At 36.4% G+C, this 27,369-nt stretch overlaps 2 protein-coding genes across 6 annotated transcripts in view; both read left to right on the top strand.

The window, feature by feature from the left end:
• WDR35 (WD repeat domain 35) overlaps positions 1-14,326 on the top strand; it is a 69,870-nt gene extending 55,544 nt beyond the window's left edge. For 3 of the 4 annotated variants that reach the window (XM_050754163.1, XM_050754165.1, XM_050754167.1), the window contains 7 exons: positions 56-188; positions 2,143-2,253; positions 3,212-3,376; positions 4,250-4,390; positions 5,105-5,261; positions 10,216-10,456; positions 10,791-11,260. In XM_050754163.1, the coding sequence (XP_050610120.1) occupies positions 56-188; positions 2,143-2,253; positions 3,212-3,376; positions 4,250-4,390; positions 5,105-5,261; positions 10,216-10,456; positions 10,791-10,941 (1,099 nt within the window). In that variant the 3' untranslated portion in view covers positions 10,942-11,260. Of the gene's footprint in view, positions 1-55; positions 189-2,142; positions 2,254-3,211; positions 3,377-4,249; positions 4,391-5,104; positions 5,262-10,215; positions 10,457-10,790; positions 11,261-13,292 lie in introns of those variants that run through there. The other variant, XM_050754164.1, reaches the window with a different exon arrangement.
• Positions 14,327-20,778: 6,452 nt separating this feature from the next.
• On the top strand, positions 20,779-26,455 carry TTC32 (tetratricopeptide repeat domain 32). 2 transcript variants are annotated; one of them, XM_050754188.1, is made up of 3 exons: positions 20,779-21,625; positions 25,174-25,340; positions 26,083-26,455. In XM_050754188.1, exons 1-3 carry the CDS (start codon positions 21,474-21,476, stop codon positions 26,220-26,222), a joined length of 459 nt encoding a protein of 152 aa, XP_050610145.1. In that variant the 5' UTR covers positions 20,779-21,473; the 3' UTR covers positions 26,223-26,455. The 2 variants fall into 2 exon arrangements, with proteins under 2 accessions (XP_050610145.1, XP_050610146.1); XM_050754189.1 differs by lacking the exon at positions 20,779-21,625 and adding an exon at positions 21,802-21,856.
• The last annotated feature ends 914 nt before the right edge of the window (positions 26,456-27,369 follow it).

Raw genomic sequence — 27,369 nt, forward strand, 5'->3', positions numbered from 1 at the left:
ATTTATCAGGAGATTCACATTAGTTCTAAAAGTTTTTCCTTTTTTCTTTCTGTAGGTTGAATGCTGTACAATATTATGTACAAGGGCGGAACCAGGAACGCTTAGCTGAATGTTACTATATGTTAGAGGATTATGAGGGATTAGAGAACCTTGCCGTTTCGCTTCCAGAAAACCACAAGTTACTTCCAGTAGGTATTGAAATTTTAGGTTTTGGAATTGTTAGGTTACTTTATAAAATTTTATGTTATAGTCAGGAAATATCTCCCACAATAAAGAAAATTAAAAATCTATAATTTTACAGTTTCTTAGACATGGAATGATGCTTTTAATTATAAAACAATATATAAATTATATAGAATGCTTGAAAATGGAGGGGGAAAGTCAGTCACATTCCTACTACTTTAACATTATCACAGTCTCATGTTGTCTGTTAAGATTTATAAAGTTGCTTTTTAAATGTTAGCTGAATACATGAAATATTTACAGACGAAATGATATGTTGCTAGGGATTTGCTTCAAAATAATCTGAAATTGTTTGAAATTTGCTGTAACTTAAGTTTAAAATGATTGCTCAACTTTTATTATGTTATATAACAATAAAGTATTTCAAGTTAAAAGAGAAATCGAAAGAGTTCTCTTGCTTTCGAATGTTCTTTTAGAGCCTCTTAATTAATTGTTGAATACTGTAAATAAGTTTGTATTTTATGTGTTTAATATGTAAATCACTGAGCTGTACAATACTTGTACAGCTGGCGGCTCTCAACTGCAGAGTCTGAACGTATATCAGTTGTGAGTTCTACTTCAAAGATTTTGCCTATTAGCTAATAGATAAGTATAGAATTATGGCAATTCAGTTTTCCCTATTGTGAATTTGAGCAGTTATCTCTGTAATGGTATTTTCACTCCCCCTTATTTTCAATCCTATGGGTTTTCTTGAGTAGGAAAGAAACTGAAATTACTTAGAACCCTGGGGTATAGCGAAGAGTGTATCCTCCATTAGTGTCGTCTGTTAGATGTGTCTGATGACGCCAACAAACATTTTGCTGTAGAGTATCCAGAATAGTAATATTCCTGAGTAAATACTAAGTAATTATAACTATAATAATAATTAAATAACTAAAATAGTAAAGATTTTAGTATTATAAGTTTTAAATAGAGTTATAGAGGAATTTTTAATATTGTGGGAAAGTGTACATAATATTTAAATAGGAAATACGGGATACAAAATTATGTATTGTATGATTGTGTACAACATAAACATATACATATATATTCATAGGACAAAGATGTTAAGAAATTACACCAGACTATTGAGAGAGGTTTCTTATAAATGATAAGATTATGAGTAATTTCACTTTTTCATGTTTTGTAATTTTTTTTTTTACAATTAGAATATATTCCCTTATAATCAGAAAAATATAAGCATTGCTTTTAAAAAGATAGTTGGATATAAAATATATTTTCATACTTCTAAAAATATTGTAGAAGGGTTGGGGAGGGAAAACCTCTGGCTAATTAGATATTCTGAAAGAAAAAAAATGGTGTTCTGAAAATGGCCAGTGCAGCTGAACAAGTAAGATTTGTTGTGGTGGTGGTGGTGGTGGTGGTGGTGGTGGTGGTGGTGGTGGTTCTTCCTTACTGCCACCACTTTCCAAGGGAGCTCTGTTTTGGGTCTAGCTTCCTGAATTGATTAATGGCAGACTTCTCTAGGACATTTCTTTACAGAGGTATTTGAGAACTCTATGGATGTGAGATTTCCCTTAAGTCTCTAGTTAATAATTAGCCCTGAGTATACCACCAATTGACATAAAGGTTTTTTTCACGCAGTTGTGGGGGATTTGTTTTGGAGCTTGACATTTCTGTGTACTAGCTACTGAACTGAGAAAAGAAAGGAGTGCAGTGTCTTCAGGGCCTTGTTAAAAATCACATCCACAGCTTGAGCCAGTGAAGCTCTGGTTTTATAGAAGTGAGGCCTTAGCATCCGTTCTCAATTGTACCCTCTGCCCTTGCGTCTGTTTACAAGAAAAATCTGTAACTACCAGTAAATTTAATACTCATACGTCCCTACGGAGTTTTGTTAAATTAAAATATAAGTAATTCCTTTGCTCTATGAAATCTGATAGTATTGTTTTGTTTGTACAGGAAATAGCACAAATGTTTGTCAGAGTTGGGATGTGTGAACAAGCAGTGACTGCATTTTTGAAATGTAATCAACCAAAGGCAGCGGTAGATACCTGCGTACATCTCAACCAAGTAGGAACTGAAACTTTCTGTCTGTGCAGCTTGTTGTCTTAGGAATTTTTAAGTCAAGCCAAATTAAAGTCACCCTAGTGATCTTTTAAAGATTATTGGCAATGTAAAGGTTGGAGAGCCTGACATGAATTTTATGAAAGGAGCCAGGCAGGTATTCTCTTAATTGAGGACCAAGAAAGTTACACTTACCTCTTAAAGTGCTACCGTGAGGGGTGACCCACTTATAGCCAGCTCAGTATGGGAGCATGAACAAACCCTGTGCTTTTAGTCTGGCAAGTTTTTGTCTGGAAGTAATTTCATAATTTTCTGCATTTTATTAGGGTTGGGTTTTGTTTCCAAAGAAGGACCAGTTAATAGTCGGTCATTGCCTGAGGAAGGAATCGAGTTACTTTATCAATATTTATTTTGGCAAATCTGTTTTCCTTTTCCTTTATAGAAAACATACATTTGATATTTTTAAGAGCTGAAATTAAACTAAAAGTACAGAGTTATTACAGAAACTATTGACAATCAATGTATTCTTTTAATATTTTTCTTAAAGTATTTTTAAAACCTCATTTGCTTTATAAAAATAATTTTTAAATGTCAAATCTGATAGGATTTTTTCACAACTGAAATTGCATATTTTGTTTTATTATACAATGTAAACAAGTATATCTTTTTCTTGCTTGACGTTTTGTAAGATGAGAATTACAAGATTAATATAATTATAAACTTTGAAACTTTCATTTTCACATGTATTTCTTAAGCAAATCAGAGTCTTAGAGTTCACTTAATCATTTTGACGTATGCTTATAGAACTTGTGTTGCTGTGATTTTAAATGCTATTTTAAAAATATAACCATTTTTAATTTGGAAATTGGGCTTTTATTATAAAGTTAAAGCTTTCTTGTGTGAATTTTATGATATATGTGACTGTAAATACTTGGGTGACTGAATGGTGTAATTTTTCTCCTAGTGGAACAAAGCTGTCGAATTGGCTCAAAATCATAGTATGAAAGAAATTGGATCTCTATTAGCTAGGTATGCATCTCATTTACTGGAAAAGAATAAAACTCTTGATGCCATAGAACTCTATCGGAAAGCCAATTACTTTTTTGATGCTGCTAAACTGATGTTTAAGGTAATGTAAAAATCTTGGTGAATATTTGATTTGTTCCAGTCACAATACTTTAATATATGAAAGAGCACATTCTCCATTTTCTTTGGAAACAAATATTTATTACAAAAAAACCACTCTGGTTTTATTGCTTCTGTATACATTATTTTAGTGTTACTGCCTTTTACCAACAAAGATGTTTATTAATATTAGCAACTTACTAATACCTAAACAATTGTATGTTGAATACTGGAGTTAACAAAGAGTTAAAGAAAGTGCTGAAACTACAAAGTACAAATTTCTACAACAGGGAATTAAATTTTGTTGATAATAGAGTTTTGAGTTATTTTAAATGTACAAGTTTTAAATATTACACTTTACATAATATTTATTTGGAGGGAAGATAATTAGTATAGTATTAATGTATACACATTTTACGTTCTATTCTATTCCCGTTTAATTTAATGAAAAAGGAAAAATTTCTCTCAAAATCATTTAAATAAGTTTCAGCTTCTGAAGAATGCACCGTGTTAACACCATGATTTCTTTGTGTACTTGGAACATTATTTTAAAAATCTTTGTGTTATGGAAAATACCAGCATTTCATCAACACTTTCTTTATTCTGATGTAGTTATCTAACAGCACCTCTCATTTTCTAAGAGTGATCTGAGTTGCAACTCCTAGGGCTAAACACTAAGGAAAGAACTAAATACGTATAGGTACTAATGAAACGAAGATAGGTTTTAAAATATTTATCTTAAATAGGTGGTATTTATATTCCATCTTACTGATTTTCCTCCTTTTTTAGGGAATCAAATTTGTTAGTTTTGGAAATGATTATATTTGTACAAATATAGATAAGAAGTAACTTCCCTCAATTTTTAAAAATGTTTAAGATTGCAGATGAAGAGGCAAAGAAAGGAAGTAAACCTTTACGTGTCAAGAAGCTCTATGTACTGTCAGCCTTACTTATAGAGCAATATCATGAACAGATGAAGAATGCCCAGCGAGGAAAAGTTAAAGGAAAAAGTTCAGAGGTAAAGTAGCAGGTTAAATAACATTAAATCATCCGAAGTGTTTAAGAAAAAAGAGAAAGAGACTGTCAAACTTCTCTTATGGACAGGTCATTTAATTTGCGTGTCTGCATTTGTTTCTTTAAATGATATGAAGAAAAATAATGACTGATTTAGAATTAGTATTCAAATTTAGAAATTTCTACCTAGAAATATTGAAATTGTTTTTCTATAATACTAATCTGTAGTCTTTGCTTTAATGTCTTATTTTTGTTAAAAAAATTTACTTACCTGGGAAATCCTCCTTTCTCATCAGTGAGTTTTAAAACTTTCCTAGATATATTATTTTAATGCGTAAAAGAATGTCTGATTAACTTAAAATCTAATTAGTTATATTTTAAAATTTATTCATACCAGTTTAACAAACTATGAATTATACTAAAAAATTAAGTCTGTTTTGGGTGCAGTGGCTCACACCAGTAATCTCAGTGACTAGGGAGGCTTAGGTGGGAGGATCACTTGAGTCCGTGAGTTTGAGACTGCAGTGAGCTATGACCATGCAACTGCATTCCAGCTTGGGTGACAGTAATACCTCATCTCTTAAAAAAAAGTCTGTAATCATAGTTTAGTAATGATAAAATCTGCTCGTTTAGATACTTTAATGACTGTTGTTATTCGGGAGTTGATGCTGTGTGTGTGTTTGTACTGATGCAAAGTGTGGGCTGACTTTACTTGTAGGCCACTTCTGCTTTGGCTGGTTTGCTGGAAGAGGAAGTTCTGTCTACAACAGATCGTTTCACAGATAATGCATGGAGAGGGGCAGAGGCTTACCACTTCTTTATACTTGCACAGAGGCAGCTCTATGAGGGATATGTGGACACTGCACTGAAGACAGGTGGGCATGTCACCTAATGTGTATAGTATGTCTGAATATTATAAATTGAGTGTGAAGGGCCAGCTTCTTCAATTTGCCTTTATGTGGCCTTCAATAACATTTTTTCCTATGGATTTATTTTCTTACGTTTGAGATTATGCTATATATAATTTGTCTTATGCATACCCATTTTTGAAGTTTTTTTTTTAATGCAGAGAAAACACATAGTTCACAGAAACGTCAGAAATTTGAGATAAGCAAAAAGAACGTGTATAGCATTCATATGGCTAGCCATTCAAAGTTAAATACTTCATAGCTAAGTATTTTTTTGGAGAAAAATATATATACATGTATATATTAAATATACTTAATACATATATTTAAAATCATAAAATATATTTAATACATACATTAAGATAATTTTATTCTTTACAATATTGGGAGTATAACATGGCATACTTTTATGTACTTTTTCAAAACCATGTTTTAAAATATTTCCATATATTACATATACATTGCTATAGCATTTATCTTGTGTTTTATAAAAGTGATACTTTAATAATTTCAACCAAAACAAAAATATGAAGAAAAAGTAAAATAATCTAATAATTTATAAAATAATCCTATAACTCAGAGGTAATCGTTGCTAAGGTTTGGGTAAACTTCCTTTTAGATGTTTCTACATACAGGATTATGATTTTTCCCCTCAGCAGTATATTATAGTTCTTTCCTCATTCTTAAACAGAGATCTATGTAAACATTCTACCTAATATTGCATGGTATTTGTGTACTGTAATTGATAGAAGATTATTTACATGTAGTAATCAGGATCTCAATCTCTTCTTAACAATAACAATATTCTAGAGTTTAGATATATGAACTCCAGAGAGTGTAATTATGATAATTATGTTACAAGCCAAAGCATATGAATGACTAAATCATTACTGGTCTTTCAGCTTGGCTGTGGCAAGCACTGTCATGACATTGGGGTAGAGGAATGCTTGTTATTTTTGCACATTGATTTTATTTCTCCTTTGCTTATGAAGCTTAGTTTGACTGGATATGAAATTCTGGGTTGAAAATTCTTTAAGAATGTTGAATATTGGCCCCCACTCTCTTCTGGCTTGTAGGGTTTCTGCCGAGAGATCTGCTGTTAGTCCGATGGGCTTCCCTTTTTGGGTAATCCGACCTTTCTCTCTGGTTGCCCTTAACATTTTTTCCTTCATTTCAACCTTGGTGAATCTGACGATATGTGTCTTGGGGTTGCTCTTCTCAAGGAGTATCTTTGTGGTGTTCTCTATATTTCCTGAATTTGAATGTTGGCCTGCCTTGCTAGGTTGGGGAAATTCTCCTGGATAATATCCTGAAGAATGTTTTCCAGCTTGGTTCCATTCTCCCCATCACTTTCAAGTACACCAATCAAACGTAGATTTGGCCTTTTCACATAGTCCCGTATTTCTTGAGGCTTTGTTCACGTCTTTTCACTCTTTTTACTCTAATCTTGTTTTCTTGCTTTATTTCATTGAGTTGATCTTCAATCTTTGATATCCTTTCTTCTGCTTGATCAATTTGGCTATTGATACTTGTGTATGCCTCACAAAGTTTTCGTGCTGTGTTTTTCAGCTCCATCAGGTCATTTACGTTCTTCTCAAAACTGGTAATTCTAGTTAGCAATTCGTCTAACCTTTTTTCAAGGTTCTTAGCTTCCTTGCATTGGGTTAGAACATGCTCCTTTAGCTGGGAGGAGTTTGTTATTACCCACCTTCTGAAACCTGCTTCTGTCAATTAATCAAACTCATTCTCCATCCAGTTTTGTTCCCTTGCTGGTGAGGAGTTGTGATCCTTTGTAGGAGAAGAGGCATTTTGGTTTTTGGAATTTTCAGCCTTTTTGTGCTGGTTTCTCCCCATCTTCATGGATTTATCTACCTTTGGTCTTTGAAGTCAGTGACCTTTGGATGGGGTCTCTGAGTAGACATCCTTTTTGTTGATGTTGATGCTATTCCTTTCTGTTTGTTAGTTTTCCTTCTAACAGTCAGGCCCCTCTGCTGCAGGTCTGCTGGAGTTTGCTGGAGGTCCACTCCAGACCCTGTTTGCCTGGATATCACCAGTGGAGGCTGCAGACCAGCAGAGATTGCTGCCTATTCCTCCTTTGGAAGCTTTGTCCCAGAGGGGCACCTGCCAGATACCAGCCAACGCTCTCCTGTATGTGGTCTCTGTTGGCCTCTACTGGGAGGTGTCTCCTAGTCAGGATACGTGGGGGCCAGGGACCCACTAGGAGATGTCTCCTAGTCAGGATACACGGGGGTCAGAGACACACTTGAGGAGGCAGTCTGTCCCTTATCAGAGCTCGAACGCTGTGCTGGTTGATCCGCTGCTGTCTTCAGAGCTGCCAGTTAGGGACATCTAAGTCTGCTGAAGCTGCGCCCACAACCGCCCCTTCCCCCAGGTACTCTGTCCCAGGGAGGTGGAAGTTTTATCTATAAGTCCCTGATTGGGGCTGCTGGCTTTTTTTCAGAGTTGTCCTGCCTGGAGAGGAGGCGGTCTGGCTGCAGGGGCCTTGCCGAGCTGGGGTGGGCTCCGCCCAGTTTCAACTTCCCAGCAGCTTTGTTTACACTGTGAGGGTGAAACCACCTACTTAAGCCTCAGCAATGGTGGATGCCCCTTCCCCCACCAAGCTCAAGCATCCCAGGTTGAGCTCAGACTGCTGTGCTAACCACGAGACTTTCAAGCCAGTGAATCTTGAGCTTACTGGGCTCCGTGGGGGTGGGACCTGCTGAGCCAGACCACTTGGCTCCCTGGCTTCAGCCCCCTTTCCGGGGGAGTGAACGGTTCTGTCTCGCTGGTGTTCCAGGTGCCACTGGGGTATGAAAAAAAAACTCCTGCAGCTAGCTTGGTGTCAGCCCAAATGGCCGCCCAGTTTTGTGCTGGAAACCCAGGGCCCTGGTGGCGTGGGCACCGGAAGGAATCTCCTGGTTTGCAGGTTGTGAAGACTGTGTTAAAAGTGCAGTATCTGGGCTGGAGTGCATGGTACAGTCCCTAATGGCTTCCCTTGGCTGGGAGAGGGATTTATTTCCCCATGCCCTTGCACTTCCCAGGTTAGGTGACGCCCCACCCTGCTTTGGCTCATCCTCCTTGGGCTTCACCCACTGTCCAATCAGTCCCAATGAGATGAACCTGATACCTCAGTTGGAAATGCAGAAATCACTCACCTTTGCATCGATCTTGCTGGGAGCTGTTCCTATTCGGCCATGTTGCCAGCCAAGGTCAACTTTTTTTTTTTTTTTTTTTTTTTTTTTTTTTTTTTTTTTTTTTTGAGACAGAGTCTTGCTCTGTCGCCCTGGCTAGAGTTACAGTGGCGCAATCTCGGCTCACTGCAAGCTCTGCAAGGTCAACTTTTTTAGATCCCACATATGAGTGAGAACATGTGATATTTGTCAGAAATGTCCATTTTAGAAATCACTTGTGTATCTGTGTTTCTAAAGATTTGTAGTTTTCTTCTTGTTGGCTCTAAACGTTTATTTTTCAGTTTATTCCTAACATTAACAATGTTAATGATAACGTATAATTTTTTTTCTAATTGGTTATTATATATAAAAATTATTTTTCTATTTGTTTATTTTATAACTGACCTTCATTTAGTTTTGACTAGTATATGATATAAATTATACACTTTTTAAAATAGCTGTATCGTATTCAATTTATACACCATTTTTAGACTTAAAAGAACAGTTAGATCTTTAACTTGAGATGCTTCACCTACTGGGTGAAGATCTCTATATGCCTCATTTTTTTTTTTTGTCAGTGGTAAAATGATCTGAAACAATGTATGACCTGTAAAGTATTACCCTTGAACCTATTATGCTTTGGATATGAAATTAGAGGATATTGTTTATTATAACTGAATGATTACATTTTATATACATTTATTCTACTAAACTTTGTTGTAAATACTTGACCCCAGAACCAGTTTATAGGATTCTGATTGTAAAACACTTGAATATATTGTTTTAAGCTTGTTTTATGAAATTTTTGACATACTATAACAAAGTATTTTTAAGATTCCAAGGTCTAGAGAAGAAAAAGATACAAATTGGTTATAAATCTAATGTCAAGTCTAATATTGTCTTAATATTAAATCGAATATTAAGTCTGCATTTTTTAAATTATACTTTAAGTTCTGGGGTACATGTGCAGAGCGTGCAGGTTTGTTGCATAGGTATACATGTGCCATGGTGGTTTGCTGCACCCCTCAACCGTCATCTACATTAGGTATTTCTCCTAATGCTATGCCGCCCCTAGTCCCCACCCCCGACAGGCCCAAGTCTATAGTGCATTTTAAAGAAAGATTTTTATCTCCAGTATAATTGCAAATAAGATGCTGTAACTCGAATTGTCTGAACTGACAACTTGGAGACTCATTTTCACTTTTTCACAAAATCCTATTGTTTCAGTGAGACAAACAACAAAATCAGTAATACAAAAGCAATGATCTGTCCAAAGAAACATAAAGAAAAAAACATATTATTTTATACTGTTTTGCTTATATTGTTTTGCTTTTTTTTTTTAACAAAAGGAAACCTGGTATTATCTTGCAGTTTATGACTAACATAATATAATACTCATTTGCTGTTTCTGAAGTGCCACAGAAATTTCTAACATAAATTGAAGAAAAATTGACACCAAAATTGTGTGTGTGTGTGTGTGTGTGTGTGTGTGTGTATTTCTGAGCTGGCACAGCCATGTGTAGCATTTGGTGGTGGTTCTTTTCACAGGATGAGCTGTTAGCCAGCTTCACAGACCCTTGGATATCATGTAGCCTAGTTCCTCCTCCTAGTGCTCCCATCTCTCAACACTGTTTGCTTTCAGTTTGTTCATGCAAGTTCAACGAAAACACCTTAACTTAGATTCTTCCTTATGCATGTTTATAATACCATAATAATTATTTTTAAAAACCCACATTGTCCTGTTTTCTTAGCTCTTCATCTGAAAGACTATGAAGACATCATCCCTCCTGTGGAGATCTACTCTCTGCTAGCACTCTGCGCATGTGCCAGCAGAGCCTTTGGGACTTGTTCAAAAGCTTTCATTAAACTTAAATCTTTAGAGACCCTCAGTTCAGAACAGAAACAGCAGTATGAAGACCTCGCTTTAGAAATATTCACCAAACATACTTCAAAAGATAACAGAAAACCTGAATTGGACAGCCTTATGGAAGGGTAGGCTAATTTTAATTAGTGGATGTCATTCTACCTTATTAGAAGCTTGGATTTCTAGATGTACAATGTTTAATGTAGGAAGTAAAGCACTAAATTTTGAAGCAATTCACGTTAACATTATACCCTATTTTATTTATTCTTACAAGTGTATTCATGCTTTTATTTTTTCATTGTAAGAAAGGTTTTTTCTTGAAAAAACTTTTTTAAATGAAAGTATTTGACATTAATCTTGGAATTTTTATTCTTTAGGTTTTTTTAAGTGTATTAAATAAATTAAGTTAGACTAATGAGAAGTTTTAAAGTATAATGAATTGTTTCTCCCCTTGTTTTACAGTGGAGAAGGGAAACTGCCAACATGCGTTGCCACAGGAAGCCCGATCACTGAGTATCAATTCTGGATGTGCAGTGTATGCAAGCATGGTGTCCTTGCCCAGGAAATAAGCCACTACAGCTTCTGCCCCTTATGCCATAGTCCAGTGGCTTAAAGGAATGATAAACTGTATGTAACTGTAAAATATAGGTAACATATATACATGGCTATATGCTGTATGTGTAATAAGGTTTATTTCTATGAGTTTTGTATGAAAATAAGCCTCATTATTTATAGTTGAATTTTTGCACAAAATACATGTTAATAAAATAATTTTTTAAAGCAATACAACTGTGAAATAATAAGGCTGATTTTCATATAAATGTATGAAAATCAACCATATTTTCTGTCTGCCTCTCTCTTTTGTCTGTCTTGTATTTAGTTACATGATACCATGGGAATATTCCAAATAAATATTTTTCTCACAATGTCAAGGTAACTGAATTCGTTAAAAAATCTTGAAGGGAGTGGGGAGCAGGGGAGGCATGGGAGTGGGGCAAAGTTGAATTTAGAGAATTTTTATAACCCATGTTACAAGGAAGTTAAACAATTGTAATAGCGAAATGAGCTTTCTCTGTAGCCATAGTTAATTAAATAAGCGTTGAATGTCTTCTTTATTATATATTCAGAAGTGAGGCGATGGCATTTTAAGACATTTTTTACAATCTAAATTGTTTCTAATAGCCCTATTCCTCTATTTTAAAACCTGTCCTTTTAGTTTCATTCAAGAGATGGCATTTGGAATTTATACTTTCATATGATTGTGCAGAAAACTTGGCTCTATTTATAATGAAAATAACAAACAAAAATATCCATTTTGTAGTTATAGCTTCTATTGAAACATTGTCACTAAGCTGGACCCTTCATTTACACAAGTATTGTTGAGGGAGTGATTCTTTCTTGATATGCATCTGTTTTCATGGATTATTAATTTAGAAGATAAACAGTTGTGATCTGTAATGGACCATTTCTTATGTCTTTTATATAGCAAATAATGTTCTCTGTTTATTTCTCATGAATTCCCATTTTGTGGCTAAAGACAGAACTTTGCACTATTTCATCAAGATTATTTTATTGAGGTTTGGCTTACCTTTAGTAGAGGCAATACATAGAGATACGCAACTTTGTTATTGCAGCTACAATACACTTTCTCAATCTGATGTTTTTGTCTTGTAGAGACCAAGGCAAGTTCAGCATGTTGCAGATTGGGAATAGTGAGCTATGAGAAGAGATTTAGAGCCTAGATGAGCTTAGGATAGATAGTGGGCTCATAGGCCTAAATAAAAAGAGGAGACCAGAAGTCTTTGAGGTCTCTGTCTCTATTCATGTACCTTGTGGAAAATTACCTTTGTACAATGGAAGCCTCTAAATACATTACCTAGCAAGCTATCCCAGAGGTCAAGGAACAGAAAGCCTTACAAACCAAATAAAAATTCTCAAAATACATTGGTTTATTAAACCAATTTGCAATACACAGTGAGGAACAAGCAGAAAGCAATGATAGATTAACACTGTTAGTGTAGCGTGCCAGTGAGGTGGAAAGACCACAACACCTGAATCATAGGTTATGTAATGTTTTTATGTCCTGACTCACACTCTGTCACATAAGCTTTCCCCTAATAGTGGGGTTACAAGGAGGACCAGAGTGGCCGTTTGAGCCAGACAACTCAATCAGATGAAATGTGCCTGAGGCCAACGACGTACACTTGTTCTCTAGAAGGGTCTCAGGGGCCAGTACACTTTTACCACAGTAATAGCTTGCCTATTAGTCTGCTGAGCAGCCATGAATTTTATTGTATTTCTTGGGTAAGGACAGGCCAGAATGAGTGTCACCAGTGGGTAACTGAATCAACTTCTCACACATATTGAGGGCTTTATATGTCTCATGCATACTTAGTGTGTCATGAATATTTGATATCTTTGTGGCTTTTCATATTTTTAATGCTTCATGAATATTTGATATCTCTTTCTCCTTTCTATCTGTGGTCACACATACATGCTCTATTAACTTTTGTCTAATATGTCTCCTAAGTTACTAACTTACTTATCTAAATTTAACACAATGAATTTCAGCTTTCTCATTTGTTTTCTTCTATATCAGAATGGAAAATTTCCCCAAATCAGAAAATCACATTCTAACAAAGAAGTCTAAGACAATACATCTCCTGTTGAACTTACATCTTTCCACAGGACTTCTATTTTTAGGGATGAGACTATTCTCTGCTTCATCAAGGAAAGATAAATGTTCAGGGTTGTAGGGATGGCACACTTACTAGCTTTGCCTGTCTGAAAGGTTCCTGCAGGACAGTTTGGTCAGAGCTGCAATTCTTGGTCCATGGTTGAATGCTTGAGTATTTCTTCCTTCCCTTTCCTATCTCAGGAATCAGCTGAGAATTCATTTGATTGTCATGCCTCTGGCCCCTTACTGTGATTTGTTGGTTACACTTTCATTTACTTTAATTCTAGGATCACCTGTTGACTCCTCAGACTTCACCTAACTTTGGAAACTCTCTTTTGGAGCCTTCTCATTTCCCCCTAATTCTGTGCTGCCTGAGCCCTAGAATTTTCCCACCAATGAATTACTCCAGGTAGATTCTGAGTTGCTGGATCTAGTTGATATTTAAACAATATGTAGTTGATATTTCTAATTCAGTTGGATCCAGAAACCAGTATCTTTTAAAACAACCTCTCATACCTTGTGGACCTAATTATCATATATGTATATGTGTGTGTGTGTGCGCGTATGTATATGGACAGACACATCTTTTTTACTTTTGTAAAAGCTTATGCCTCTTTGGTATCTATATCTGTTAAAGTTTTAATGATCTGCCATAATGTCTTGGGGACCTTTGTCTTGTATGTAAATAGTACTAGAGAAAAAACCTGTATTATGAATTGATCTAGTTGGTTTTATTCGACATGAAGGCAATTTCAAGATAACAACACTAACAAACTCTCCCTTGACTAGGGGGACAAAGAAAAGCAAAATTGACCATAAAAAACAATTACCCGGTGAGAAGTTGCATAAACAGAATTAGGTAGTATACTGAAGACAGCATCATTAAACAGTTATGTTGTTCTCCTTGCAAAAAACATGTACTGACTCCCTTTGAGTAATGCCAAGTTGTTTTTTTATTATAAAACTTGCCCTTAATTACATGTTTCAAAGTGGTGTGGTGGGCCAAAGTATTGAAATGATGGAACTGACTGATGAAGCTGTACAAATAAGCAGTGTGCCTAACAAGCAACACAGTAATGTTGACATGCTTAATTCACAAATGCTAATTTCATTATAAATTATTTTGCTAAAGTACACTTTGAAATTATTTTTCTGTATTCCAAGAGCTGAGATCTTAGATTTTATGTAGTATTAAGTGAAAAAATGCGAAAATAATAAACATTGAAGAAAAAATAACTTGTGTTTATTCCACGTTTTCTTTATAACTTATGGAGAACATGGTGTTTGCTTTGTCTTGATTTAAGTATGCTGATGGGGGTTGGTTAGGAGGGTATTGGGCTCCAGAGTGGAGAAGGGGAAGAGGGAGCAGGAGGTACAATAGATATACAGTACCACTTTTGCTACCAAACAAGGGGGAAAAAACCCCAAGAGACTGAATAAATTGCTGTATTATGTCTTTATAATGAGAGCTATCAGCTCCTAAGATATTTCTCTAAAGTTAAAAAAAATTAAATTATACCTCCAGCTGATTGAAGTCCACCCTTTCCACACTGATGTGCAATTATATGGAAAAAAAAAAAAAAAAAAAAAAACCCAAAAACAAAACAAAACAAAAAAACAAGTCCATATAAGCAGGTACCAATTTCTGGTTTCTTTTTCTGTTCCATTGATCTGTTTGTCTTTCTTTGGCCCAAAGCAGAATGTCTCAGTTATTATAGTTTTTAAAATAGGTCCTGCTATCTGGTACAAGTCCTACTTTGTTTTTCTTCTTCAAAAATGTTTTGTCACTCTCAGTCCTTTGCACTTCTTTTTTACATATACAACCATATAACCGTGCTTAATGACTGCTTTTTTAAAAAAAATACTTCTCAATTGTCATATCTGTTATTTCTTTTTATCATCTTATTGCATTGGCTAGGATACCCAAAACAATGCTGAATAATTAAAGTGATGATACTGGGCATCCTTGTCTTATTCTTAATCTCAAAGGAAATTTTTCAATATTTTAAGAAATCATTGCTTATTATATTTTCTGTAGACATTTTGTCGGTAGGTTTTAATAAGTATGTCTTCTTGTCCTAGTTTGCTAGGGAGTTGAATTTTATTAACTGAATTTTCTACATCTGTTGAGATTTTTCTTCAATTTGTTGATGTGGTGAGTTAAGTACTACAAGCAAGAATACTTGATAATGCTAAAAACTGCTATTCACAATAACAATGTAACATGTAAGAGTATCTGTAGACATAACACCTAATATGTATGCTCATAGCAACCACCTTTATAAAGCAGAAACTGCAGTGGATGCAACAAAATCAATTAATAGAAATACAGTAATAATGACTTCAATGCAATGTTGTGATGATCTCTTATAGAAAACACACTTGCCACTTGATTTTTCCCTATTTTTTATGTGATGAAATACACATGGCATAAAATTTACTATCTTAACCATTTTTAATTGTGTTTAAATTTAAGATTTTACAAGACATGGTCTAGCTCTGTCACCCAGGCTGGAGTGCAGTGGCACAATCATAGCTCACTGCAGCCTCAAACTCCTGAGCACAGTAATCCTCCCACCTCAGCTTCCCAAAGTGCTGGGATTACAGGCATGAACTCTTGCACCTTGCCTATATTAATCATTTTAAGTGTACAGTTAAAGTGGAATTAACTATATTTATTAAATACATTCATATTGTACATATTTCACCACTACCACCACCACCACCACCATCCATCCATCCATCTCAGAATTCTTTATCTTGCAAAACTGAAACTGTATGCTCATTGAACAATAACTCCCTATCCCCCTTAAAGCTGTCCCTGGCAACCACATTCTACTTTCTGTCTTTATGAATTTGACTACTCTAGGTACCTCATAAAAACGGAATCATTCAGTCTTTTTGTGGTTGGCTTAATTCACTTCATGTAATGTCCTCAAGGTTCATCCATGTTGTAACATGTGGCAGAATTTCTGTTCTTTTAAAGACTGAATAATATTCCATTGTATGAGTATACCACATTTCGCTTATCCACTCATCTGTTGATAGACACTTGGATTGCTTCCACCTTTTACCTAGTGCAAACAATACCGCTATGAACCTGGATGTGTAAATATCTCTTTAAGACCATGCTGTCAGATATTTTGGGTATATACTTAGAAGTGGAATTGCTGAATCAAATAGTAATTTTATTCTTAGTATTTGAAGAAGTGTCATACCATGTGATTGCACCATTTTACATTCTCACCAATAGTGCACAAAGATTCCAGTTTCTTCACATCCTCACCAATACTTATTTCTTCTTAATAGTTTCCATCCTACTGGAATGGTGAGAAGTGGTATTTGATTGTAGCTTCGATTTGCATTTTCCTAATTATTAGTGACATTGAGCATTTTTTCATGTTCTTATTGGCCATATGTGTATCTTCTTTAGAGAAAAGTCTATGCAAATCCTTTGCCCATTTCTACATTGGGTTGTTTTGCTTTGTTGTTGTTGTTTTTGGAAGTTCTTTGTATATTCTGGGTATTAATCCCTTATCAGATATATGACTTGTAAATATTTTGTTTTATTCCGTGGGTTGCTTTTTTACTCTGACGGAGTCTTTTATGCACAAAAGTTTTTAAATTCTCATCAAGCCCAATTTGTCTAGTTTTTTCTTTTGTTGCCTGTGCCACTGATGTCATATTCACAAAATCATTGCCAAATTCAGTGTTGCTAAGTTTTTGCCATATGTTTTTTCCTAAGAGTTCGTAATTTAATTCTTACATTTAGGTCATGATCCATTTTGATTTAATTTTTGTATGTGTTGTAACAGTCCAACTTCATTATTTTGCAGTGGATATCCAATTTTCCTAGCACCATTTGTTTAAAAAACTGTCTTTATGCCAATAACACACTTGTTTTGGGTAATGTAGCTTTGTAGTAAGTTTTGAAATCAGGAGTGAGTCCTTAAACTTTGTTCTTTTTCCAAAATTGTTTTGGCTATTTGAGAGCCCTTGTAATTCCATATGAATTTTAGGATGGAGTTTTCTATTTCTGCAAAAACATCATTGGGATTTTGATAAGGATTCCATAGAATCTGAAGATTGGTTTATATAATATTAACATCTAAACAATATTGTCTTCTAATCCATGAACATGAGATGTCTTTCCATTTATGTCTTCTTTAATTTCTTTTAGCAATGTTTTATAGTTTTAATTGTACAACTCTTTTACTTTCTTGGTTAATTCCTAAATATTTTTTTTTGTTTTTGATGTTACTGTAGACGGAATTGTTTTCTTTTTTCTTTCTTTTTGTGAGAGGGAGTCTTGCTCTGTTGCCCCGGCCGGAGTGCAGTGGTGCGAGGCACAGTCTTGGCTCACTGCAACCTCCACCTCCCAGGTTCAAGCGAGTCTCCTGCCTCAGCCCCTTGAGTAACTGGGATTACAGGTGCCTGCCACCACATGTGATTAATTTTTGTATTTTTCATAGATACAGGGTTTTGCCATGTTGGCCAGGCTGGTTTCAAACTTCTGACCTCAAGTGATCCACCCATCTTGGCCTCCCAAAGTGCTGGGATTACAGGTGTGAGCCACCGTGCCTGGCTGGAATTTTCTTAATTTCCCCTTTTGGGATAGCTTCATTGTTAGTGAATAAAAATGCAATTGATTTTTGCATGTTGATTTCATATCCTCCTACTTTCATATCCTCCTACCTTGCTGAATTCATTTATTAGTTATAACCATTTTTAAATAGAATATTTAGTGTTATCTATATGTAAGAGCATATCATTTGTGAAGAGATAATTTTACCTCTTCCTTTCCAATGTGGATGGCTTATTTTTAAATTATTTTCTCGCTTAATTACTGTGGCTAGAACTTCCAGTGCTGTGTTGAATAGGAATACGAAAGTGAGCTTCCTTGTCTTGTTCCTGATTTTGTAGGATAATCTTTCAGTTTTTCACCATTGAATATGATGTTCACTGTGTTTTATACACGTCTTTTATTATGTTGAGGCAGACCCCTTCTATTCCCTGCGTGAGTGTTTTTGTCATGAAAGGGTTTTGAATTTTGTCAAATGCTTTCTCTACCTAAATGGAGGTGATCATAAAGTTTTTTCCCTCCGTTCTGTTACTGTGCTGTATTACATTGATTTTTTTTCCTCAACTGCTATTGATTGATTTTCATGTGTTGAATTATCCTTGCATTTCTAGGAATAAATTCCACTTGGTCATGGTGTATAATCCTTTAATTATGCGACTAAATTCAATTTGCTAGTATTTTATTGAAGATTTTTGCATCAAAGTCATAAATGATATTGATCTGCAGTTTTCTTCTAGTGTCTGTGTTTGGCTTTGGTGTCAGAGCAGTGCTCGCTTTATAGAGTGATTTAGAGTTTTCTTTCCTTTTCAGTGTTTTGGAAGAGTTTAAGAAGGACTCGTGTTGGTTCTTCCTTAAACATTTAGTAGAATTCATCAGTGCAGCCACCAGGTCCAGGGCTTTTCTTTGTCAAGAGGTTATTTTTAGATTACTGATTGAATCTCCTTACAAATTACAGGTTAATATGGTTTGTCTGTGTCCTCACCCAAATCTCATCTTGAACAGTAGCTCCCATAATTCCCACATGTTGTGGGAGGGAGCCAGTGGGAGATAATTGAATCATGGGGGCAGTTTCCCCCATACTGTTCTCGTGATAGTGAATAAGTCTCACAAAATCTGATGGTGTTATAAGGGATTTCTCCCTTCACTGTTCTTTCATTTTCTCTTGTCTGCCGCCATGTAAGACACGCCGTTTGCTTTCTGCCATGATTGTGAGGCCTCCCCAGCCACGTGGAACTGTGAGTCCATTAAACCTCTTTTTTCTTAAAAAAACAAAAAACCCAGTCTTGGGTATATCTTTACTAGCAGCGTGGAACAGACTACTACACAGGTCTATTCATATTTTCTATTTCTTCATGATACAATCTTGGTAGGTTTTTTGTTTCTAGGCATTTGTTCATCTAGTTTGTCCCATTTTTCGGCACACAATTGTTCATAGTACTCTCTTATAATCCTCTTTATTTCTGTAGAATTGATGGTAATGTTCCCATTTTCATTTCTGATTTCAGTAATCTGAGTCTTTTTTTTCTTAGTCAATTTAGCCCAAATTTTACTAATTTTTGTTAATCTTTTTAAGAACCAACTTTTGGTTTTGTTGATTCCATTTTTCTGTTTTATCTGTTTTGATTTTGTATTATTTTATTCCTCTGCTAGCTTTGTGTTTGCCATTGGTTCTTGATATTTAATGTTAACATGTTTTACTTTTTTATAAATCTGTTAATATTCCAACTGTTTTTTAATATAATTGCTTTCCTTTGTAATCCTGTTTTAAAACACTTGAAAACACTGAAACGACATAGGCTTCACCACACTTGCAAAGGTGCCATAGCACAAAAAAGGTTAAGATTTTTACTCCTATTTAGAACCCCCCTTCCCAAACCCCCAATTTTCATTACATATACTGCTATTTTCCTCTTAGATCACTGGTTTTTAGACACATAAATATCCCTGTTGTTCCTTGAACAGAACAAAGCATAACTTCTACTCAGGTGCAGGGGCTCATGCCTGTAGTCCTAGCACTTTGGGAGGCTGAGGTGGGCAGATGTCTTGAACCCAGGAGTTGGAGATTAGCTTGGACAACATGGGGAAACTACATCCCTACAAAAAATACAAAAATTGGCTCACTGCCAACCACTTCCACCCAAGTTCAAGGGATTCTCGTGCCTCAGACTGCGGAGTAGGCTGTGATTACAGGCACCTGCCACTATGCCCGGCGAATTTTTTGCATTTTTAGTAGAGACGGGGTTTTGCCATGTTGGCCGGGCTGTTCTCGAACTCCTGACCTCAGGTGATCCGCCCATCTCGGCCTCCCAAAGTGCTGCGATTACAGGCATAAGTCACAGCGCCCGGCCATCTCCACCTTTTCTTGTCTCTCAAAAGAAATAACATCTTTGGCTTTATGTAGAATAGTGTATACTGCCACATCAGTGTTTGAGTCATTCCCCAGAGGAGAGGGGAACTACCCCTCCATTTTTTTTTTTTTTTGCAACATCTCATCTTCCTTTTGCTGTTGCTTCCCCCCACACACACTTGGTTTTCTTCTATCCTACACTTCAGATTTCTGTTTCGTGTTTTTTTTTTTATATTGAAAAGATGACACTGCCCCAAGAAGCAAAAATAAATGGGAACTGAAAAAAATTTTCTTAAAAAAATTTTTATTTATTTAATCTCTTAAATCACCTGGAATGAATATTGTGTCAACTGGGAGCTTAAATGCTTAAATGTATTTTACCCCAAATGGTTAACTAATCCTCCCAATAGCACTCATTTGAATAATCTGTCCTTTTCTCCATATATGTTACATGTCTTTTACAAAATACAGCCTATTTGGGGCATGTTTCTGGGCTTTTGTTCTATTGAGCTGTCCATTTGCTTACACCAGAAATGCCAGTTTATTTTTTGTAGTTTTCCAATCTTTCAATTTCTATCAGTGTTTATTTAATTTAACATTAATCCACTGTATTTGTATTTTTTCAGTGGTGGTAAATGGAAAAAATTAAAAATCTAATGAAAGCAGCCAAAAAGCACACAATTTATGTCCTGTTAAGACTTCTGCATGCAAGTATCATGCTCCAAATATATTTTTCATCTTTACTTTTTCTGACGGAAAGGGCTCAAGTACTTTGGGAAGCAAAACAGAATTGACAGACCCCGAAAAGATACACAGCAGGCATGTAGGGTAGCGTGGGTGGCAACTGTTCTTACATAATTTTAATTTGAATTAAACGTAATGTAACTAATAACTTTTTAGATTTCCCTTTGCCATAAACAGGGAATATAACTAACATCAAAGATTCCAGACTCTCGACACAATATACTACTAATCGTAACATAGTTCTAGAGAATCAAAAAAGGTAGAGACGTTTGGACCGCGGAACAGACCTGGTGGAATGTCGACCCAAAGCGTTTCAGGGTAGACAAAGCCTGCTGAGAACACCCTAAACGCGGAGTTTTGCTAAGTAGGGGACGCTGAAAGGCAAGGGAGCGACAGGAAGCCCGCAGGCTAATTCGCCATTAAGAAACAGAACCGTGGCTTCTCCCACCTCCAGCGTCATCGGCCCCCAATCCACTGTAACAAACGGATAGTGTCTCGCACCATCAGACAAGGGACTTGGAAATCAGTTTGAGACCACGCATCTGCGCCTCTTCTAACAAACGAGGAAGGCAGGTCCAAGCGCGGTAACAACATACTTCACAAGGCGCACTGCAAACGCCCTCCCTGCAGCGGAACAGTTATCTCGCGAGACGACGGGTCCCCAGAAGTCACAAACCTAGCGCCAAGATTGGCTGTCAAAGTAGAGTCCAGGGTGCGGAAGTGGCTTTGTGGTGCCACCTTTGGCCGCTCAGAGGTCAACACCCATTCTACACCGAAAACTAGGCCTTGGCTGCTATGGAAGGACAGCAGGGGGAAAAAAGCCACGCAACCCTAACACTCGCCCAGGCTCATTTCAACAAGGGCGAGTACGCGGAGGCCGAGACGCTGTACTCCGCTTACATTCGCCAGTGCGCCTGCGCGGCCTCCAGCGGCGAGAGTCCCGGGAGGTAACTATCGCGAGACCTGGGGCCGCAGCGACCCCGGGTGGAGGCGACGTTGCGGCTCTCTGGGCTCGTGTTTTCGCTGCTGGAGCTCACGGGCGGCGAGTGTCGTAACCCAGCACTAGGACTGAGCGGGCCGACGTTCGTCTTTCTAGAAAGGCCTAGGCGAGGCCTAGGATGAGGGCGGCGGAGAACGCGGGGAGGGAGCCCACCCGCGAAGAGCCGTCTGCCGCGACGGTGCGGGGAGCTTCCGGGAACCGAACTCCCTGAGGGCTCCTCGGACGCGGGCCGCCGCTCTTCACCCGCCGTCTCTCCTTCCACGTTCCTCATTCCCACGCAAAGACTTAGGACAGATAGGGATTTTCCACTTGTGATTTTAGCTGGCGGGAAATCCGCGACCTGGGAAGGGAAGGGGTCACGGCTGCGTAGGGCCACGGTACCGCGACTCCCACCTCAGTGTCACAGCGCTGGCTTTTGGTGGTGGTATGAAAAACGTTTATGTAGAAAAGAGCATAACGAACGTCTAGGTGTTTATCGCTTGGCTTAAGCATTATCAGTTTGCCCATAGTATTCATCCATGGGTGTTTCAGAAGGAACTTCCGTATCATCGAATAGTTACTTAATATCAAGTAGTCAGTGTTGGAACCTTTCTGATCGACTAATAAGGTGTTTTGTTCTTTGGTTCGCTTTTCGCATTTGGTTCAAGTCAGGATACACAGCAAGTCTTTTTAAGTCTCTCCACCTTCTCTTCCCAACACAGTTTTTCCTTTGTTAAGGAAACCGATTCTTGTGTCCTTTGAGATTCCGCGTTTTGGACTTGCTGACTGAATCTCTTCTGTCATTTAATGTGGTCATCTGTCTCATACTGCTGTGAATTGGTAGTTAAACCTTGAGGTTTGATCCAATTGAATTCAGATTCAGTATCATGGCAAGACTACTTTTTAGGTGGGTACACGTGTATACTTTCACCAGGAAGCACATAATGATTGGCTAGCTTTCTTCTTGTGATGTTAGCAGATTCACCTGCTACTATCTGCTTACCCAAAGCATCTTTTCGGCTTGTGCCTGGATGTGTAGCATTTGTTTATACTCCAAGTCTTGCTTGATGGGGCTTGTTGATGGTACGGAGTGGACCAGGATGAGAAAAGAACAGAGGGGTTGATTGAACAGCTTTTTGAACAGTTGTGAGTTGTCTGTTGTGGAGTTGAGTTTTCTAGACAGGATGCCAGCTTGTCTTTTGTATGAGGCTTCACTGAGGACTTGATTCTTACCCTGTTTGTTACACTTGTATGAAATTAAACCGGAAAGATAAAATTACCTTCTCATTTCAATAACACACGAGAATAATAATAGACGTTTCTGAACAGATAATAAGATGATACCATCTACTTTCCTCAATGCACCTTTAGAAAGCTAAACTATTCATGTTTCGAGCTCTAAGAATAGACTTATCTAGTAGATTTAAAAAAGTATTCATAAGCACCAGGTATACTGATGCTGTCTAGTCTTGTTATTCTTCCTTCTTTGCACATCTCAGCCTAAGAACACAAGTGTCTGTAGCAAATGTAATAGCTATGCCTTACCAGCACAGGAAAGACAGTTTGTCATAGCCCAGTCGAAGGGATTTGAATTCCAGTCTTGGCACTGCCACATGGCTAATGTCTCAGCCTGTTTTTCATCTGTAAAATAAGCTTTGGTAAAATTCTAGGAACTCATGGATTGAAACTGAATTCTGTCATTTCAACTTTTTCCCTTCGATTTATATTCTGGAGCTTACATTTATTTTTTAAGTATTGGGTCACTGAATCATTTTGAAACAATATTTGCAATTTTTGAATGCCTTGCGTTTTGAACAGTTTGTGATGTTTTCTTTTAATATCTAAAGTATAGCTTTAGTCATAAACCTAATTTCCAAAATACTATTTTTTTTGCGAAAGTTAGCAAATCCTAAAAATTCACATTTGGGCTAGGTAACTTAAATGAATTCCATTATAATAAATGCTATCATTACAAAAATTTTAATATTACAAAATATTTCAGCTTCAACTGTTGGTCCATTTCTTTAAAATATGAAACAAAATTTCCACATGAAAAAGCCTTTTAGAAGTTGATTTAATAAGATCTAATTCTAAATCTAACATTTTATGATTCTCTGAATATATTACGAATATATAATTAGTATTAAAAACTTATAACAATAATTCTGAAACTTCGATTTAATGACTAAAACCTTACTGGCATCCTGAGATTGCGTTTTTCTTCAAACTCTCTACTGGGAGCAGTTCAACTAGTGTCATGTCAGACATAGGTGAAGGGGAGTGGTGCCCTCTTGTAATCTAGGTTTTAACAGGGGTGCTTAGTGGCATTCAGAAGTATCCTTACACCCAGTCTCTATCACAGCTCATAGAATAGACAATTTCTAAAATTGCAACAGTTCCTCTCCATCGTTAGCAAACTTGGCTGAAGGAGGCCCTTGGGCTGTGAGTGCCTCTTAGGGTAGCAGTAGTTACAGTGCCTGTCTGAAATCTCAAGACACTACTCAAGAGAAGTACCTTTTACTTACACTAACTGCATTCACAGATATTTTTGGAGGACTATACTTTTTGCTACGGGGTATTACAAAGAAGTGACAGATGAGTTCTGTGTTTGGTTCTAATTTGAGAATTGCTTTGGGAAAAAAGAAAGGGAAACAGAATTATCCCTGACTCAGAGCAGAGCCACTAATGCTCTCTGTGCAGACTATTTGTCCTGTGCATAGAAAGGTTCAGGGCGGCCAGGGGCTGTGACCTGTTGAGCTGGCGGCTGGTCAGAGCTACCTGGGTGTCCAGCCCAGGAAAGGCTGCTAATTTAAAGCTCTTTGGGCAACCTCTAGTGCCCTCAGGTGCAGAGCCAGTTCCGCACAAAGGACATCCAAACTGACTGAAGCCCTGAGGGGGCTAAAGGAGCCCACCCTCCTAGCAGGAAGCCAGCCTGGCATTGGGGAGGATGCCAGCTGAGGCTGGAGGGAGGGCAACTCTGTCCCCAGAGATAACTTCCTGGGGATCATAGCATGTTGAATTTTCACCTAGCGTTAACTTTAGTTCTTTATTGGTGGAAAATGATTTCAAATCTCATTGTTTTAAGATCACTTAAAAATTTGAGAATGAAATTGATTCACATTGTGACATGTCCATAGCATACTTGGGCTTTTCCCTCATTGCTTAGCATTTAACTGATCTGTCTTCTTTGCCCTGCTGGTGTGTGCTTAGAAAAATGAAGAATCATTTTAATGTTATATTCAGCAGGACAAGTTGGTAGTGAACACACTAGAAAGTTAGTATGCTTTTCAGGTTGACATTGTAGTGGTATAACCCTACAAAAGTAGATAACAGGGTTACACAGAAATTGCTTTTAGCTCTTTATTTATTTGTATGGTTTTTCTTCAGCTTGGATTTTCAGTGTTGATGCTGCATGTTATAAGGCTGTGAAGTTTGACAATACCCAAAAGAGAATGAAAGTGGAAATGAGAGGAATTTGGTAACACAGTGTTTTTAATGTGAACTTTTTGTTTAAAGCAAATGCAGCCCTGAGGATTTGGCTACTGCATATAACAACAGGGGGCAAATCAAGTACTTCAGGGTTGATTTTTATGAAGCCATGGATGACTACACATCTGCCATAGAAGTCCAACCCAATTTTGAAGTACCATATTACAACAGAGGGTTGATACTGTATAGGCTGGGTAAGAATTTTTTTTCTTTTTGGGTTTTGTCATTGACTGTATTCTGTTACTTCAGAGGTCTCAAATATTGTAAAACTAACGTAGTAATCAAATTTTAAAGTTCTGTGAAATTTAGGTTTAGAGCTTGGAACAAAGGAAGCGTCCCTGAGTTTATTTTAGGCTTTTGATAGGCGTTATAGATCACAGCAGAGCACTGGGGTGGGAATTGGACCTGGGCGCAGGAGCCAGGGTGACCCCATTACTTTGTGCTTGTGCATTCCCAGCTGTGAAATGAAGGCAATTCAGATGATCGCCTGTGAAACTTTTCTGAGTTAAAATCTTTGAAGACACACAAGACAATAGAAAGTGAAGTTTAGATTCTTGGATTAAAGGGACCATAGGTACTGTTTCTCATTTAAAGTGTCAAAAAGAAAATTAGTTTCCTGTTTCTTAATTTTACTGCAGTTATGTAAAACAGGCGATACAGTTTTGTTAAAATTTTAAGATGATTGATAATATTTACCTGTTAAATCTCAATAAATAAACCCATAACTAATTTTAGGTGTATTATTCCCTAAGGGCACACAAAATTACTTTGATATACACATCTCTATATTATTAAGATAAAAAAGTTCCTTTACTAGAAGTGACTGAAAGCTCATAAATATAAAAGCAAAAGTACGTGTATCAAAGCTTTGCCATGAATAATATATAGAAATACTCAGTTTCTTTTCTCTTTTCCATTTTTTGGGTTCTGGTACAGGATATTTTGATGATGCTTTGGAAGATTTCAAGAAGGTCTTAGACTTAAATCCTGGATTTCAAGATGCTACTTTGAGCTTAAAACAGACTATTCTAGACAAAGAAGAAAAACAAAGAAGAAATGTTGAAAAAAATTATTGAGGTTTTTAACTTAATGGAAGTATTGATTCATGATCCTTACATCTGCATCTGGTTATCAGTAATTTAAAATAGATATTGAGCTATTTTGATTTATATTTAAGAAATTAATACATTAGCACTGAAAGTTAAATAGTGTGTTTAAGGTAATTTCAGGTTGAATGGATTTTTTTTATGAAGTGTAAATAATACCAATGTATAAGTGTATATTATTATATTAAATATTACAGTAAAAAGGAATGTGTGTTTTCCTCAGTAAAACTATTTTTGTGATTTTTTTATTCTCAACTATTTTAAAAATGTTACATCTACAGAAAAGTTGAAAGTATAATAAAATAAACTCTTCAGTTAAATTCATGAGTTGTTAATATTGTGCCATATTTGCTTTTTCTATTTAAATATATAACTTTTTGCTGAACCATTTGAAAATAAGGTGCCGAGGTCACAGTACTTTGCCCCTAAATATTTCAGCCTACATTTTCTAAGATTGAAGACATCCTCCTTTATAACCACAACACCATTATAATACCTAATAAAATGAATAATTCTGTAATGTCAGCCATATCCAGCCCATATTCCAAAGTGTGTAGATTTTTATTTGGATCTAGAGTCAATCAGGTTTCATTGCATTTTTTATTTTTAATGTCTCTCTCAGTTCTTTTAATCTAGTCACCTGTCCATTTTCTCCCCCTAGCATTGGCTTTGAGAGTAAGGCTGTTTTATATAGCTAGGCTAGAGGGACATAATATTTAGGGTTAAAAATAAACATGTCCTACCAGAGAACAATTTGAAAGAGTTCAGCTTGAATTACACTTGATTTTCTCAAGTAATCATTGATAAAATGGGTTAAGATTTAAATATTGAACATAGTTTTCTGTCTCTGGATAATGGCAATTGTTATCAACATTTACTGAATACTATAAGCCAAGCACTGTTCAAATCATAATAATTTGGTGATCAGGTAGGAATGTATAAAAAAGTGAGGAAATGACAAAAAGCACTTACTAAATATAAAGCTTAAAAAAAATCTCTTATTTGGGTGCTGCCAACAATTAGGCCCTTATGAGGCCATCAAACACCGGGAAGAACTTGAAGGGAAAACAAACTAAAGGCAGCCATATGCTATCTATATTTTTTGTTCTTTATTGTT

The sequence above is a fragment of the Macaca thibetana genome, chromosome 13 (genome assembly GCF_024542745.1).
Source record: "Macaca thibetana thibetana isolate TM-01 chromosome 13, ASM2454274v1, whole genome shotgun sequence".
Lineage (NCBI taxonomy): Eukaryota > Metazoa > Chordata > Mammalia > Primates > Cercopithecidae > Macaca > Macaca thibetana.

Excerpts from the sequence above, each read along its gene's own strand:
- TTC32 (XM_050754188.1), top strand. The coding sequence starts at position 21,474 with ATGGAAGGACAGCAGGGGGAAAAAAGCCACGCAACCCTAACACTCGCC. Across the intron at positions 21,626-25,173 it reads AGCGGCGAGAGTCCCGGGAG|CAAATGCAGCCCTGAGGATT; the intron begins GTAACTATCGCG and ends TTTTGTTTAAAG. Across the intron at positions 25,341-26,082 it reads GTTGATACTGTATAGGCTGG|GATATTTTGATGATGCTTTG; the intron begins GTAAGAATTTTT and ends GTTCTGGTACAG.